This window comes from Chlorocebus sabaeus, chromosome 23, assembly GCF_047675955.1.
Source record: "Chlorocebus sabaeus isolate Y175 chromosome 23, mChlSab1.0.hap1, whole genome shotgun sequence".
Classification (NCBI taxonomy): Eukaryota; Metazoa; Chordata; class Mammalia; order Primates; family Cercopithecidae; genus Chlorocebus; species Chlorocebus sabaeus.
In genome coordinates this window covers 18968811-18986363 of record NC_132926.1, presented here as the reverse complement: position 1 = coordinate 18986363, position 17553 = coordinate 18968811, and the positions used below count along the sequence as shown (strand labels likewise).

At 39.0% G+C, this 17553-nt stretch overlaps 2 protein-coding genes across 4 annotated transcripts in view; one reads left to right on the top strand and one right to left on the bottom strand.

Moving 5' to 3' along the window:
- Positions 1–6508: 6508 nt before the first annotated feature.
- Positions 6509–13683, bottom strand: NUDCD2 (NudC domain containing 2). The gene is made up of 4 exons (XM_008015230.3): positions 13177–13683; positions 10887–10935; positions 10237–10388; positions 6509–6984 (listed from the first exon to the last, which is right to left on the bottom strand). The coding sequence occupies exons 1-4, from the start codon at positions 13363–13365 to the stop codon at positions 6901–6903; spliced, it is 474 nt and encodes a 157-aa protein (XP_008013421.1). The 5' UTR covers positions 13366–13683; the 3' UTR covers positions 6509–6900.
- A 251-nt stretch (positions 13684–13934) lies between these two features.
- Positions 13935–17553, top strand: part of HMMR (hyaluronan mediated motility receptor) — a 33787-nt gene continuing 30168 nt past the window's right edge. For all 3 annotated transcript variants that reach the window (XM_073010540.1, XM_008015228.3, XM_008015227.3), the window contains exon 1: positions 13935–14068. In XM_073010540.1, coding sequence (XP_072866641.1) covers positions 14023–14068 — 46 coding nt within the window. In that variant the 5' untranslated portion in view covers positions 13935–14022. The remainder of the gene's footprint in view (positions 14069–17553) is intronic.

Below are 17553 nucleotides of genomic sequence, written 5' to 3'. Positions count from 1 at the left end.
CTCTTGTCTCAAAAAATAAATTAAAAAGCCACTTTTATATTCATCAAAGTAGAGTTAGGAACAACCAAAATTACCAAGGATAATTAGGGACATTATATAATGATAAAATTCACCAAGACAGTGCTAAAAGTAAGCACGTATTATCAGATCTTAAAAATACATGAAGAGACCAGGTGCAGAGGCTCATTCATGCCTGTAATTCCAATGCTTTGGGAAACCAAGGTGGGAGGATTGCTTGAGGCCAAGAGTTAAAGACCAGCCTGCTTAACTTAGGGAGACCCTATCTCTCCAAAAAAAAAAAGTAAAAATTAGCTGGACATAGTGATAAACATCTGTAGTCCTAGGTACTGGGGAGCCTGAGGTGGGAAGACTGTCTGAGCCCAGGAGTTTGAGGCTGCAGCGAAGCATGACAGAGCCACTATGCTCCAGCCTGAGTGACAAGGTAAGACTCAAAAAAAAAAAAAAAAAAAAAGAAGCAAAAATTGGTAGCATTAAGAGGAGGACTGGACAAATTTTCATTTACTGTTGGAGACTTAAACATTCCTCTCTCAGTAGTCTATAGAATACAGAATTAGCAAAGATGTAGAAAAATGGAATAATCCTAATAACCAGCTAGATTTAATTGACATAAAACCCTTCCACCTAAAACAACAGAATAAGCATTCTTTTCAAGCACACATGTAACACTCACCAAGATAAACCACATCATGGGTCTTAAACCTTAACAAATTTAAAAGAGATGAAATCATACAAAGTATGTTTTTTGACCATAATATAGAAATCAGTAACGGCAAGAAAATCTCCGAACACTTGGAAATTAAACAACACACTTCTAAATAATTCATGATTCTACAGAGAAGTCTCAAAAAATATTTTTAAATAAATGAAAATATCATTGTGCTTGGAATACAGCCATGCTGGTGCTGCAATTTATAAAAATCGACTGCTTTTTACTAAACAAGAAAAAGGTCTTGAATTAATACTCTAAGCTCCCCCTTTAAGAAACTAGGAAACTCTAACTGGGTGTGGTGGCACACCACTATAGTTCCAGCCATTCAGAAGGCTGAGGTAGGAGGATCATGACCCTACAAGTTTGAGGCTGCAGTGAGCTATGATCATAACACTACTCCAGCCTGGGTGATGAAGTGAGACCAGTCTATTTAAAAAAAGAAAACAAGTCCAAACTAAACCTAAAGCAAGCAGAAGGAAGAAAAAAAAAAAAAGAAGCAGAAAAACAATGCAATTGTAAATAAGTTAATAGAGAACAATCAAAACAAAAACTAATTTTTGAAAAAAGTAGTAAAATTGATAAACCTCTGGCAAGATTGACAAAAAAAGAGAAGCTGCCAATCTTAGGAATCAAAGAAAAGATAACAGTATAGATCCTCATTAGAACACAAAGAAAATACCATGAACAACTCTATGCACACAGGATTAGATGAACCAATTCCTTGAAAGGCACACAGCACCAAAACTTAACTAAAGTAAACCTCAATAAATTCTCTATTTTCAAAAATTGAACTATTGTTTAAAACCTTACTAGCAAATTCATAAAACATTTAAAGAAGACTTAACACAAAATCTACAAATCTCTTCCAGAAAGAATAATCACCTTTCAATTCATTTTACAAGACCAGAATTAACATGATACCATACCAAGATAAAGATAATACAAGGAAAAAAAAAAATTGCACAATATCCAAAATGAACACAGACATAAAAATCCTCAAAAAATAAAAATCTAGATACATAAGCTGAATAATGTACCACGACCAAGTTTGAGGTTGGGAGGAAATATAAGCTGTTTCAAAATTCTGAAATCAATCAATAAAATCCATGATTTTACCAGTCTAAAGAAAAAAAAAAATGACCAAACTGATACAGAAAGAGCATAGAAAATTCAATATCCACTCATGAAACTCTGCTAACAACAAATTAATAGATGGGAACTTGCTCAACATGACAAAAGGGAATTTACGAAAGGCCTACAGCTTGCATACATAATGGTCAAAGACAATGCTTTCAAAATCCTAAGATCCAGAACAAGACTGGGATGGCCACTTTCTCCACTGTATTGTTCTGGCCACTGCAATCAGGCAAAAAATATCAAAGGCCCACAGAATAAAAAGGATAAAATAAAACTGTTCCTATTCGTAGTTTATGTAGAAAACTTAACAAGTTAACAACAAAATAACTCCCAAAACTAATAAAGTTTAGCAACGTCACAGGATACAAGGTCAACAAACAAAAATCAAACACATTTGTATATACTAGCAATGTGCAATTGGAAACCCATGTTTCAAAAATAATACAATTTAACAATAGTTCCCCCAAAATGAACACTGTGGAATATAGGCTGAAAAATGACATAAAATGCTGATAACTGAAATCAAAGAGGTCCTAAATAGATACCTCATGTTCATGGATTGGAAGACAAAATTGCATTCAAAACCCCAGTAGGATTTTTTGTAGATACAGAGTAGCTAATTCTAAACTTCATATGAAAGGCAAAGAAACTAAATTAGTCAAAACAATTTTGAAAAAGAATAAAGTTGAAGGAATTATGGTGCCCAGTTTTAAGACTTACTATAAAGCTATGATAATCAAGGCAATGTGGTATTTATGAAGGGATAAACACATAGATCAATGGAATAAAGTCCAAAACTAGACTCACATAAATAGCAATTGATTTTTGACAAAGGTGAAATGACAACTCAATGGGAAATAGACAATTTTTCAACAGATGATTTTAAAACATCATCCATATGCCAAAACATAAACCTAAATTTCACAGCTTATACAAAAATTAACCTAAAATGGATCACAGATCTAAATGTAGAACTTAAAATTATAAGACTTTTAGAAGAAAAAATCCATAGGCTGGGCACAGTGGCTCATGCCTGTAATCCCAGCACTCTGGAGGCCGAGGTGGGCAGATCACTTGAGGTGAGGAGTTCAAGACCAACCTAGCCTATATGGTGAAATCCCATCTCTACTAAAAGTACAAAAGAAAAAAAAAGGGCTGGGAGTGGTGGGCACACCTGTAGTCCCAGATACTTGGGAGGCTGAGGCACAAGAATCACTTGAACCCAGCAGGCAGAGGTTGCAGTGAGTGGAGATTGTGCCACTGCACTCCAGCCTGGGTGACAGCGAGAGTCTGTCTCAAAAAAAAAAAAAAAAAAAAAAAAAAAAAAAGAAAAGAAAAAGAAAAATTCTTCATGACCTGGGATTAAGGTTCCTAGACATGACACCAAAAACGTGATCCACCAACGACATAATGGATAAGACTTCATCAAAATTAAGTCTGTGCTTCAAAAGACACTATCAACAAACTAAAAGGAGAATAGGAGAAATTACAAATCATACACCCAATAAGGGACTTGTACCCAGAATATATAAAGACCCTTACTACTCAATAAGACAACAACCAAAAAATGGGTAAAGAATTTGAATAAGCACTGCTTTAAGGAAGATACCCAAATAGCCAATAAGCACAAGAAAGAACGCTCAACATAGTCATCAGAGAATAGCAAACCAAAACTACATAGAGATACCATTTCATATCTACTAGAATGACTAAAATCAAAAGGTCAAGTAAACAAGTGTTGGCAAGGATGCAGAGAAATTGGGACCTGTGTACACTGCTGGTGGGAAAGTAAAAAGATGTAGCTGCTTTGGGAAACAATGACAGCTCCTCAAATGATTAACATAGTTATCATATAACCTAAAAATTCTACTCCTAGGTAAGAAATGAAAACACATATGCACATAAAAACTTGTACACGTTTATAGCAGCTTTAGTCAGGACAGCCAAAAGGTGGAATTACCCAAAATGTCCAACTTACAAATGTATAAACAAAGTGATATAGCCATACAATGAAGTATTATTCAGACATACTAATGAATGTGCTGATACATGCTAGAATATAGATGAACCTCTTAAGACATGTTAAGTGAAAGAAGCCAGTAACCAAAGACCACATACTACGATTCCATGTACATGAAATGTCCAGAACAGGGAAATCCATGAGATGAAAAGTGGTGGATGGCGGGGGATGACGGGAGGATAAAAGCTAAACTATACGAGGTTTCTATCCGAGATGATGAGAACACTCTGAAATTGATTATTGGAATGGTTGCATTTATCTGTGTATATACTAAAAGCTACTGAATTATACACTTTAAATGGGTGAAATGTATGTTGTTACAATTAAGCTGTTTTTCTTAATTACATATGATTCCATTTATGACATGCTTGAAGACAAAAATATGGAGACAGGGATTAGATCAGTGGTTTCCAAGGTTTAGGGGCTGGGAGTAGGATGTGACTATAAAGAGAGCATAAGAGTTCTTATGGTGATTGAATGCTTCAATATCCTGATTGTGGAGGTGTTTACACATATCCGTACTTAAAATTCACCAAACTATACACCAAAAATGTTAATTTTACTTTGTTTACTCAAAATAAAAAATGTTGTTAAATGTCAAAGAGAATAAAATTAAAAGAAAAATAGCCTCTTCCCCGACAATTCATTCTTAAAATGAGCAAGACAGGAATCATAGGGTGAATGGACTGCCATGGCCTGGAGTGAGGTGTTAGGGTCCAGGCAGGGTGAGGAGGAGGATATCCCTGCTCAGCATAAGATGTGACGCCTAAGCAGGGTGAGGAAGACATTCATGTGGGGAGATGACCTACAATAGAGAATCAGGCCAGGCGCAGCGGCTCATACCTGTAATCCCACCAATTTGGGAGGCCGAGGCGGGCGGATCACCTGATGTTGGCAGTTCGAGACCAGCCTGACCAACATGGAGAAACCACGTCTCTACGAAAAATTAAAAATTAGCCAAGTGTGGTGGCGCATGCCTGTAATCCCAGCTACTTGGGAGACTGAGGCAGGAGAATTGCTTGAACCCAGGAGGCAGAGGTTGCAGTGAGCCGAGATCACGCCACTGCACTCCAGTCTGGGCAACAAGATTAAAATTCCAACTCAAAAAAGAAAAAACAAAAACACAAATAGAGAATCAAATAGGAATCAGATTTCTCACTGGTACTGAAAGGGGTTATAAATATGGAAAGGGAAAAAATGAAAATGAAGCCCATGGAATTAGAATTTACATGTGAACTCATGGTTTTCAATATACACAGATGCAGAAATATAGATGTAAAGACATGCATTATATATATACACCAATAGCAATTGCACACTAGCACAGATCTTGGCTTTTAAATATTACCCACTAAAGAGAACCCAGGCTCTACGGAAAAATGGCTGATTCTTGGGTTAGGTCAAGGACAACATGAGAAGTCTGGTATATCTTATGCTAGAGAGTAACAAATTGATTGAATAATGATGGGAACATGTCAGAAGGACACAGAGGCCACCCAAAATGGACTTCTACCAGCCAAATGTACAATAATTTTGAGCATCAATGTAATGAGAATAGGTTTTTAACCCACTGAATAAAATAGAAAATAATGAGATTATAGAGATATGATAAATTTAAAGTCTGATGAGAAACAAGGTAGTATTTTACAACTATCTTCTCAAAAAATAATTATAAAAATAACTACAGTGGAGAAGTCTGGCAGACACAACCTTAATCAGTCATCTAAGAAACACCATCAGAAATGAGACAAATTGAAATTATTAAACTATGACAAGATGTACTTCTATCACATTCCTGCCAAAGATGAATAACCTCAATCTAATCATGAAGTATCAGAACTCAAAATAAGGGATGTTCTACAAAACTAGCCCATAATTGTCAAAAGCACTAAGTTGTAAAAAGAACGAAATGAGAACTTGTTCCAGAATGAAGTAAACTAAGACAGCTGACATTTAAATGGAAGGCATGATTCTGACTGGATCCTCTTGCTATAAGGACATTATTAGGACAATCGGTTCAATGTGAATGAAGTAAAGGTCTGAGGATTAGAGGGTGGTAATGTGTTAACATAAATTTCCTGATTTTAATGGTTGCATTCTAGTCATGTAAGATAATTTGAAGCAAACAGTTATCAGTAATGAGGAATCATGTCTTCAACTAATTCACAAATGGTTCAGAAAGAAAAGAATCATCTGTAACTTTTCTATGCATGAGATTTAAATTTTTTTCAAGAGTTAAAAAGGGCAAAAAATAAATAAAAAGGACATAAATAGGACATTGAATGTCTATAGACAATTCCTACCTATATGCCTAAATCACTTAAGATCAAAACAATGCCACTGATATACAATTAGTGACCTTCACTTTCTGCCACAAAGGACTCACTTAATTACCATGTTCACACTTCTCTTTTGTGTTAATCCACTTCTACTGTTAGACTTTTAACTGTTTTTAAACTTCTTGACATAAAGTAATCCCTCAAGTAATAATATTCTAATTAAGAAATTTTCATTAACTCTTAATTACTTAAAATACATTTATGGACTTTTTCCTTTCTTAACATTGTTTTCAGCACTATAATTTTGTGTGAATTGTTATACTTAGACAAAGGGGTACACAATTCCTATTTAGAAAACTTTATTGAATATCATACTTATCAAAAGAAAAAGTTAATTTTCCCCAAAGGCACCCTTCATTTCACATGATCTATACTCTAATGTTCTTTTGTATTAAAAATATGGTTAAATATGGAATTAGTAAAATGCAGCATATAAAACTTCATGCTGAGCAAAAACAAGTCCAAAACAACTTTACCATGTATCCATAGAATAGTTCCCACAGTACATTTCCTACGTAAATCATGTTTGAATGCAATTTTTAGAACCATTTTAAAATATATTTTGCAATCTGTTAACTGTAGGCATCCACATTTTTCTTCCATTACATAATCTGTTTCTCTGATTAAGCTGGCAATATCTGCTAGGATCCACAGAATGCAGGAAAAAAAAGCAGTTATTTCTCAAGGTTTGAGAAATCTGGTCCACCTTTAGTGTAGTTTCCTGAGATTTCTGCTCCACTGAAGTCAAAACCAGGATTCTAAAAGATATAAAAATATATAATGAAATAAAACCTAAAAGGAAAAATACAAGTACAAACTGGCAATTGATAAAAAAGATATATAAATGACCAATAAATACATGAAAATATAACAGACTTCACTGTTGTCACCAAAATAACATTTAAAACTATGAGGCATTTTTCAACTCTCCTAGTTATAAATATTTAGAAATCATATGTATACTACAATGTTGACAAGTGTATGGGGAAACATATACTTCAATAAAAGTCCGTAGACAGATTTAATACCTAGCATTTTAATTTTTTAAATTTATTTATTTTTTTGAGACGGAGTTTCACTCTTGTTGCCCAGGCAGGAGTGCAATGGTGCAATCCCAGCTCACCGTAACCTCCGCCTCCCAGGTTCAAGAGATTCTCCTGCCTCAGCCTCCTGAGTAGCTGGGATTACAGGCATGCACCACCACACGCAGCTAATTTTATATTTTTAGTAGAGACGGGGTTTCTCCATGTTGGTCAGGCTGGTCTTGAATTTCCAACCTCAGGTGATCCACCTGCCTCTGCCTCCCAAAGTGCTGGGATTACAGGCGTGAGCCACGGCACCCGGCCTATAGCTAGCATTTTTTGAGAGCTTTCTATGTGCCACACAAATCTCTAAGAGCTATATATATGTAAGATATTTAACCCTCACAACAATCCTGTAAAGTAGTATGTCAGGCCTTAGTCTTTTTGGTGGGCTATTTCATTTATCCAACAAACATTTGTTGAGCTCCTACTGTTTGGAAGACCATTAGAGGTATGTAGAATTCAAGAGTGAAAAAAAAAACAAAAATCCCTGCTCTAGCGGAACTTATTCTAGCAGGAGGAAACAAACCATAAATCAACCAGTACAGGGGCTGGCACGCTTTTTAAAGAACTAGGTAGTAAACATTTCAGGTTTTGCAGGCCACATGGTCTCTAACACAAATACTCAACTATCTGAAAGACAATATACAAACAAATGAGCATATATGTATTCTAGAAAAGCTATAAAACAGGTAGTGGGCCAAATTTGGCGCAAAGGCTGTAGTTTGCCAACCCCTGATCTAGTGTTAAAAGTTGGTAAGTGATAATAGAAAAAACAGGATAAGGGAAATAAAATGATAATATTTAAATGGGATGATCAAAGTATGCTTCATTGAGCAATGATATGAAAACACAAAAGCCAAACTGTGGAAGAAGAGCATTGCAGTCAGAACGATAGCAAGGGATGGGCTGACATGTTCTTTAAGGAACAGCAAACAGGCCAGTATGGCAAAAGCAGAATCACTAAGAGGGATAGCAGTAGGGGAGGAGGTAGTCAAGGAGATAATGGAATAACTGAACAGATATGGCCTTGTAAGAGATAGAGAAATGACTTGCAGAGTTTGAGAAGTGGCATGATATGACTTGGATTTTAAAAGAACTGCTCCAACTGGCCGGGCGCGGTGGATCATGCCTGTAAGCCCAGCACTTCGGGAGGCTGAGGTGGGCGGATCACGAGATCAGGAGATTGAGACCATCATGGCCAACACGGTGAAACCCCATCTTTACTAAAAATACAAAAAAATTAGCCATGCGTGGTGGCGGGAGCCTACAGTCCCAGCTATACATGAGGCTGAGGTAGGAGAATGGCGGGAACCCAGGAAGCAGGGCCTGCAGTGAGCAGAGATTGCACCACTGCACTCCAGCCTGGGTGACAGAGCGAGACTCTATCTCAAAACAAAACAAAAAACAAAACCAAAAAAAAAAAAACCTGCTATTTTGGGAAGACTATGGCAAGAGTAAAAGTGAGACGACCAATTAGAACGTTATTAGAGTAAACCGGGCAAGACATTAGAGGTGGTCCAGATCTGAATGGTAGTAGAGCTGGTGGTGAGAAGTGGTCCAATTCTAAATATATGTGGAAGGTAGCATCAACAAGATTTCTTAATACATTGGATAGAGTATGAGAATGATGTAAGAATCAAAGATGAGTCCCAAATTTTTTTTTGACCTGAACTACTAGTTTTCATCAACTGAGATGAGAAGGCTACGGGTAAAAACAAATATAGAAGGATTGTTAGGGTGTTCAACTTGGACATGTTGAGCTTAATATACATTAGATAGCCAGGTGGAGATGTTGAACAGGCAACTGGGTATGCAGGTCCTAAATTCAGAAAAAAAGTCTAGGCTAGAGATATACATTTGGAAATCATTATCATAAAGACGTACATTATCAAGTGCTACGATCTAGTAATTCCTCTCCCAGATATTTATCTTAAAGATATCTTAGAACACTTGAGTAGTTTCACAGAGATGAAAGCACAGCTTTGTTTAAAATAGAGAAAAATGAAGAAATCTAAATCATATCAAAGGCAAACAGCTAAATCATGATAACACATCCAAACTACAGAATACTCTGAAGCAGTTAAAAAGAATGAGTTGTACACCTATGTACTAGTACAGAAAGAGACCCACGGCATATTATTAAATAAAAAAGCAACAAGGAGAACAATACACACAGTGTGATCCTCCATTTATGCTAAAAAACAAAACAAACAGCAGCCAACATATGAGATGAAAATGAGATAGATGGAAGAATGGTGGTGAAGGGGCCTTTCACTTTTACACTATGTAAGTCTATATTGATTCAACTATAGTAAGAGTTTATTCATGCACTACTGATGTACATAAAAGTAAGCTTAAACTCATAAATCACAGCAATACAAATAAATTCCTCTCAAGAAAATCTTTTGAAAAATCAAATCCATACAAGGCCATTATTCTAACCATTCACTTAAAAAATTCTTCTAGAAAATGTTTGTAACTCTTCATAATGACATTTGAGTTTCAATTTCAAATAGTATTTATTCGATGATTTTTATATATATATATATATATATATATATTTTTTTTTTTTTTTTTTTTTTTTTTTTTTTTGAGACGGAGTCTTGCTCTGTAGCCCGGGCTGGACTGCAGTGGCCGGATCTCAGCTCACTGCAAGCTCCGCCTTCCGGGTTTACGCCATTCTCCTGCCTCAGCCTCCGGAGTAGCTGGGACTACAGGCGCCCGCCACCTCGCCCGGCTAGTTTTTTTTTGTATTTTTAGTAGAGACGGGGTTTCACCGTGTTAGCCAGGATGGTCTCGATCTCCTGACCTCGTGATCCGCCCGTCTCGGCCTCCCAAAGTGCTGGGATTACAGGCTTGAGCCACCGTGCCCGGCCGATTTTTATATATTTAATTACACATACTCATACACTTCATCTGACTTACTTCTTTTTGGAATCTCTCTAACGTAAGCTTTCTCTGCATTTGGTCTTGTACCCAAGGATCCGCTGCATATTCAGATTCTAGTAGAGAAGTCCAACAATTTGCTGCATCTCTCTTTGTCTTTGTGAGAACAATACGAACCATTTTTCTATCCTCTAAAAAAAACACACACACAAAGAAATTAGAGTTCTTCATCAAGTTGGTTTTTTTTTTTTTTTTTTTTTTTTTTTGAGACAGTCTCACTCTGTCGCCCAGGCTGGAGTGCAGTGGTGCGATCTCGGCTCACTGCAACCTCCGCCCCCACCCCGGGGTTCAAGTGATTCTCCTGCCTCAGTCTCCCTAGTAGCTGGGATTACAGGCATGTGCCACCATGACCGGCTAACTTCTGTATTTTTAGTAGAAACGGGCTTTCACCATGTTGGCCAGGCTGGTCTCAAGAAGTTCTTCATTAAATTTTATATTTTCAAAAACCACTAAGTAATCTTTTCTCCCCCCAGTAGGTAATTTTGACATACAACGGTTTTCAACACATTTCTATTGCTTTAGCTTTCAAAGCTGCAAAGACAAAAAAGACCTAATACAAAAGGGGAAAAGATACCAAGACAAAATTAATTTTAAAAAAAGATTTGATGAATTATAGTAATTACCCTTACCCAAAGTCCATGTGCCCTCATCAGCTATTGTAGAATCAAAGAGTTTGCCCTGAAAAATAAACATACAAGGTGCTAAAAATACAGAATTTAATTTGTATAAAGTTTTCATGATTAAGATTTATCTACTTTCCTACCTAATCCACATCTTATACCACCACTTCACCATGACATTTATAGGTGCGCAATCCTAAATTTTCTTCCAGCAGGTAAAATGGAAACTAGTTTACACTGCAAGGGATATTTACTATGGCAAAGAACACAGAGCTCTCTAAAGAAAGATCAGGGCTCCTTAATTTTTAGAAGATACAATAATGCTGACCACTAGCCAAATGTGAAATTAGTATCTGAAATGCTTTAATTCTACCAATTAAAATTAACCACAAGAAGGGATCTCCTGCTAAAACTAAAAAATGTTGTCTTTTTTTTTGAGACAGAGTTTCGCTCTGTCACCCAGGCTGGAGTGCAGTGGTGCAATCTGGCTCACTGCAACCTCCACCTCCAGGGTTCAAGCAATTCTCCTGCCTCAGCCTCCAGAGTAGCTAGGACTACAGGCGCCTGCCACCACGACCAGCTAATTTTTGTATTTTTAGTAGAGATGGGGTTTCACCGTGTTAGCCAGGCTGGTCTCGAACTCCTGACCTCGTGGTCCACCCGCCTAGGCCTCCCAAAGTGCCAGGATTACAGGCATGAGCTACTGCACCCAGCAAAATGTTGTTTTTAACGTAAACTTTTAAAAACGTTTTAATCTTTTTGTTGGGCAATTGGCATTTAAAAAAACTTTACGTATTCCAGATTTGAAAGATTACTTGTGACTGTTCACAAACTCATGTTTTTAAAAAAATAAAAATAAACAAGATACAAATTTAAAAGAGACAGCACCAGGTCTGGTGGCTCAGGCCTGTAATCCCAGCACTTTGGAGGCCAATGTGGATTGCTTGACCCCAAGGGTTCAAATCTGCTGTGAGCTACAATCTCAGCCCTGCACTCCAGCACGGGAGACAGGGACCCTGACTCTATAAATAAATAAGTATATTAAAAAAAAGAGAGAGAGAATGCATAAGCTCAAATCCATTTTAATTTGCTGCCAAATTTAAGTTATAGAAAGTGAAATTAAAGTGTCACTAGAAAAAGCCCACATTTTCAAATATGTCAAAATTAGTGGAAAAAAAAACTCCCACTGGTCTATATGTACATCAAAAATCCCAGAGTTACTGCTAAATTGCGAAAGTTACTGAATTTACTAAATTTAAATCGTAATCTAAAACCATTGTTGACGAAATTATGAATTGTATAATTCAGAAAAGTCACAGAGATCCAAGCTGACATAAATTAATGTCTTTCACAGGAATCTTGAGGCACTCAAAGCACCTCCATATACTGTAATATATATAATAGCTAACATACAGAATGAACTTATTACATACCACTGAATACTCCAAGCTCTTCATACACATGAATACCATGTTATGCTCAAAACAATCCTATGAGAAGGGTACCATAACTACCGTATCTTGTGGATAAGGAAGGTATACAGACACTGAACAATCTCTTGCCCAAGTTTACAAAACTAGGAAACAAGTCGTCTCCCTTCACCACATTACACTGCCATCAAACATCTTGGGCATGTAATCTGAGAACAAAATCTAATTTCAACCTGTTCATTTAACTATACGCTTAACAAAGAAAAAGCGAGTCCAGATCCAACGAGTATTGGTGAAAAGAAATAAAAGGGGTACTACTTATTTTCTGCACACCCCTCTTCACCACGTGCTTGACCACTCCACAAACATGCAGGATTTTTAAACTTTTAGATGACAAAACTAATCACCTGACATCATCTCTAAATTCTCTGCCCGTTATTCTATCCCTATTTTCTTTGTTGTCCTTTCCTATATTTATCTGTTTATTTATTACGCTCCACTGCAGGGATGTTATCTGTCTGGTTGTCTTCCTGCCACCTTCCTGTCTTCAGTGCACGGAAGAAATATTTGTTCCTTTAGCAACCTAGTTAATCTGTTCCCAGCTGAAGCCCTTCGGAAAAGCAGAAGCAGCAGTCTGACTTGGTTTGAAAACTAAATAGGAAAATGGGCTCCTCAAATTTCCACAACTCAGCATCTGCCCTGAGGAGGCGGGCTCTGACCAGACCCAAACCTGGTCAGTGTTATCCTCTTTCTCTTTCTGCCAGCCACGGGAGCCGCGAGGACACCCAACAGTCGTTCAGGGAAACCATGAACTTTCAGGGGGCGGCTGGGAAGAGGAAACTGAACACAAGCCCCGGAGCTGCTGCTACCTTGAGGATCTCGCGGCCGCCCACCGACAGCGCCACGTGCCGGCTCTGCAGGCCGCACTGGATATCCTGGGCGCGCGTGCCTGGAGGCACCTGAACTTCAATGAACACCTCCTCCAGGGTCTGGTACCACTGGCCCCACGGGGTCCCGCACGGAACTACCCCACTCCGCTCCTCAAACGGGGCCGACATAGTTCAGTCGCTTCCCGGCCGTAGCCGCACCAGGCGGAGCCGAGCGCACGCGCGGAATTCCACGCTCAGGCTACGCCTCGGCCACTCTGCTCGGGTCACTGCACATGCGCAGGAACGCAAGCGGGCGTCTCGGTATTCCTGTTCGTTTTTCCTTTTGAATGGCCATTTACGGCACCAGCAGAACCCGGATGAAAGAACTGAAACCCAGAAAAGTTCACATGCAACGAACAATGGGACAGAACTGGAACCAGTGAAGCCGGAACTTACTACACAGTCACCTAAGTGACGCCAAAATGCGCTTTCAAACGCCTCCGTAGCGAAGTGCGCTTGCGCAAATGCTAGTGGTGCGTAGGTTACAATTGAGTAACGCCGGGAATGACTGGGTAGGTGGGTGGGGCCGGGAACAGTAACGGTTTCCTATTGGCTGGCAGCCCGAACTCACAGACCAGCTAATTGGACGCAGTCAGAACCCAGCAGTCTTTCTTTGTATTCCTCTGCGGGATTGGTGTGCCCAGGGGTTTGACTTTCCAATTGGCTAACGCCGGTGTGGGAGGGGAATGTGGGGAGTTTTGAATTTGAAGCCGGTAGGCAGTGATAATCCGCATTCAGTTGCCGAGGAGTGCCAGTGACCTTCAGTTTCTGGAGCTGGCCGTCAACATGTCCTTTCCTAAGGCGCCCCTGAAAAGATTCAATGACCCTTCTGGTGCGTAAGGGGGAAGGAGCTGGGGGACGGGAGACGCCCTAACGCCCTTTGCCTCTTTCGGCTCCCGTCTTGGGAGGCAAGCAGGAGGCGATTTTAGGATCGGGCTGGGGCTCATTCAATTGATTGATTTTTCTGAAATATGCTCTAAGCATCTGTTACATGCCAAGCACTAATCAGGATGCTAAAGACACCTCATGGAGTGAAACAGCCCCCGCCCCGTGGGGCTTACATTCAGGCGGGGAATACTGTCAATAAAAAGCGGTAATGGAGAAACTACAGCAGAGCGAAGGGAATGGAGGCGAGGCGTTGGTAGCTATTTGATTTTCAAGTCCGAGAGGGCCTCACTGATAAGAACACTGGAGTATTACTTTTAGTCTGAACTTGTGGATTTCTTTTGTATATTCCATTTGGGCATAAAAGTAGGAAGATCCGTAAAGGCAGTTTCTGGGTGTAAAATTAGAGCAGTAGTACTTATTGAAAACATAAACAATGAAGTTATCATTGCTGATATTGACCACTTATACCTCAAGCACCATACTAAGGCTTTACATCGATTATTAGTTGTTAATTTCCCACCAACTCTAAGGGGTAATCCTATTATTCATTGTTTTATTGATAAAAAGACTGAGACTTAAATTTGCTTAGTGCTGCACTACCAAAGTGCCCGGACTGGAATAAGAACCCAGCCCCCATCGTGTGCTCTTAACACCGCAATGCATAATAAGCACAGTAACCAGGAAGCCTTAGTTAGATGTGTTTGGTAGGCGTTCATCATTTAAGATGCTGTATGCTGGGACTGTGCTACTAGATTTTGTTTATTCCTTCCGAAAGCCAAGTGAGGAAGGTACTGATATTGACCCCATTTTACAGATGAGAAAACAGAGGTTTTGTAACTTGCACAACCAGTAAGTGGTAGAGCTAAATATCAAAGCTCGTGATTTATCCACTATCATACACTATTTCATGGTTACGTATTACATCTCTAATTTCTGTCAGCCAACGTGTGGATGAAAATGTTCACAACTACTCACAAAGGAAGGCCAAATGAGCAAGTGAATCAGCACAAACTTATTTTCTTAGTTAAAAGACTCAAGGACCATATGATTTCCCGAGTAATCAAAGGACCTACTCTTCAGTTTTGTCAGCAGTGCGGCTTTAAGGTTTTTTGTTTTTGTTGTTGTTTGCATTATAGTAGGTTAAACTGGCTTTACCAAAGATACAGTATTTCAGGCTCACAGTTACAGGAGTAATACCAATTATTCGTTTGATGTTAATGTGTATGAGGCACTGTGGTGATTTTTCTTACTCGAGTAACCCTCACAACCACACTGTAAGGTAGGTACTGTTCTTTATCCTTGTTTTGTGAATGAAGAATCTGAGCTTCTTGAAGTCACTTTCCAGGGGCTTAAAGCTACACTGGAAAAAGAGAGAGTTTTTATTCACCCTCTTCTCCATACATCTACAAAGTATCTGGCCCATAGTAATGTCTGTTGATTGGCAGGCCCAGCTGGATTCGAACCCTGATCTGACTGATTACAAAAGCCTATTCCATTCCCACCTCCCCAACATACTTTCTGTTTTCTTTTCCATGCTGCTGAACTCAACCCTGAGTTAAATACTGGGGATACAAACATGTTTAAGATACTCCCTAACTTCAAGCAGGCTTCTGGCTAATGTGGAAAATGGATAGTACATAAGCCATAAGAAAACCAAGAAGTTCTATGATAGGAACAATATGCACAGGCTTCTGTGAAGGGAGTTTTCTAGCCTGATTCGGGCATTCAGAAAAAACTAGAAGAGGCAACATCCAGGCTCTTCTGGCAAAACAGAAGGTGGGCTGTTCATTCTAGGTGGAAGAAATAGAAAACACAGAGAAGTTTGAAGAATTTGTTTAATGTAACACATAAAATATTTTGTTTGCATACAAGTGTGAACTGCCTGGCTTAGCTTTTGTTCATTGTTGATGAAGATGTAAGTTGTTCCAGACAGCTTATGATCTCTCCCAAGATATCCCATTCCTCTTGTCTGATGTTCCCTCTCCCCAGATTTCTAACAAGTCATACCTATGTTCTAGTGCATTTAAGAGTTAAGAAAAATATATAGAACATGAAAATTGCATGTGCCACAGTTTCACAAAGTGTTGGTAAGTGTACAGGCTCCATTTCAGCCTAGTTGCTCTTGAATCCAAATCCCTTTAACTATCAAACCTGACTCTGTGGAGTCTCTAGGGAAGAAGTTTTGTTAAATATGGCCTTAATTGTTCACAACTTGCACATGCTGCTTAGTCACATCCACTCTCCCATGTTTTGCTGGCCCTTATCTCCTTGAGAGTGGACCCAGTGAGGGATTAGAATACTAGAACTCATCCTAGGTACACTGTTGAGTTTTTTCAGTGTACCTAGGATGAATTCAGCCTGATTTAATTTTTGTTTTCTGTTTCTCTTCTGGCTGCTTGTCAAATCTAGAACAGTGCTTCTCATGCTTTTCCACAGCAGCATTTCTAAGAGCAGAGAGCAAAAGAGAAAAACTACCAGCTCTGAATCCCTCCTGACTTACCCCCAAAGGCCATAGCTACCAGTAGTGGTGGCAGTTTTCTCTGAAGTCTTCTGTTTGTTTCAAAATACACTATATTCTTCATTACTTCCCCACCCCTACCCCAAATGAATAAAATAGATGCTCTAAGATGTACCACACTCTGTAATCCCAGCACTTTGGGAGGCCGATACCGGCGGATCACGAGATCAGGAGATCGAGACCATCCTGGCTAACACAGTGAAACCCTGTCTCTACTAAAAAATACAAAAAAACTAGCCGGGCGAGGTGTCAGGTGCCTGTGGTCCCAGCTACTCAGGATGCTGAGGCAGGAGAATCACTTGAACCTGGGAGGCAGAGGTTGCAGTGAGTGGAGATTGCGCCACTGCACTCACTCCAGCCTGGGCAACAGAGTGAGACACTGTCTCAAAAAAAAAAGCAAAAAAACCCCCAAAATTTATATTTCAACCTAAGATGTATTTTTATATCTCTACACATATATATGAAAGGAAGTTTCACAAAATAGTGCTTAACTTTGCAGCATATGAGTCATGCTGACTTTTTCTATTGTTTTCACTTTTTAAAAAGTGCTAATCAAGATCTACTCATGGGGCTGGACATGGTGGTTCACACCTGTAATCCCAGCACTTTGGGAGGCCGAGGCAGACAGATAACTGACATCAGGAGTTTGAGACCAGCATGGCCAACATAGTGAAACCCTGTCTCTACTAAAAATACAAAAAAATAGCTGAGCATGGTGGCGGGAGCTTGTAATCCCAGCTACTCGGGAGGCTGAGGCAGGAGAATCACTTGAACCCAGGAGGCAAAGGTTGCAGTGAGCCAAGATGGTGCCATTACACTCCAACCTAGGCAACAGAGCAACACAATATCTCAAAATAATAATAATAATAATAATGAGTTTCTGTCTACCATTTGACAAACATTTAGGGGAC

Coding starts and splice junctions, on each gene's coding strand:
- NUDCD2 (XM_008015230.3), bottom strand. CDS start 13,365: ATGTCGGCCCCGTTTGAGGAGCGGAGTGGGGTAGTTCCGTGCGGGACC. Junction 10,389..10,886: donor TGAGGGCACATGGACTTTGG/GTAAGGGTAATT, acceptor TGTTTTTTTTAG/AGGATAGAAAAATGGTTCGT. Junction 6,985..10,236: donor TAGAGAGATTCCAAAAAGAA/GTAAGTCAGATG, acceptor TATATCTTTTAG/AATCCTGGTTTTGACTTCAG.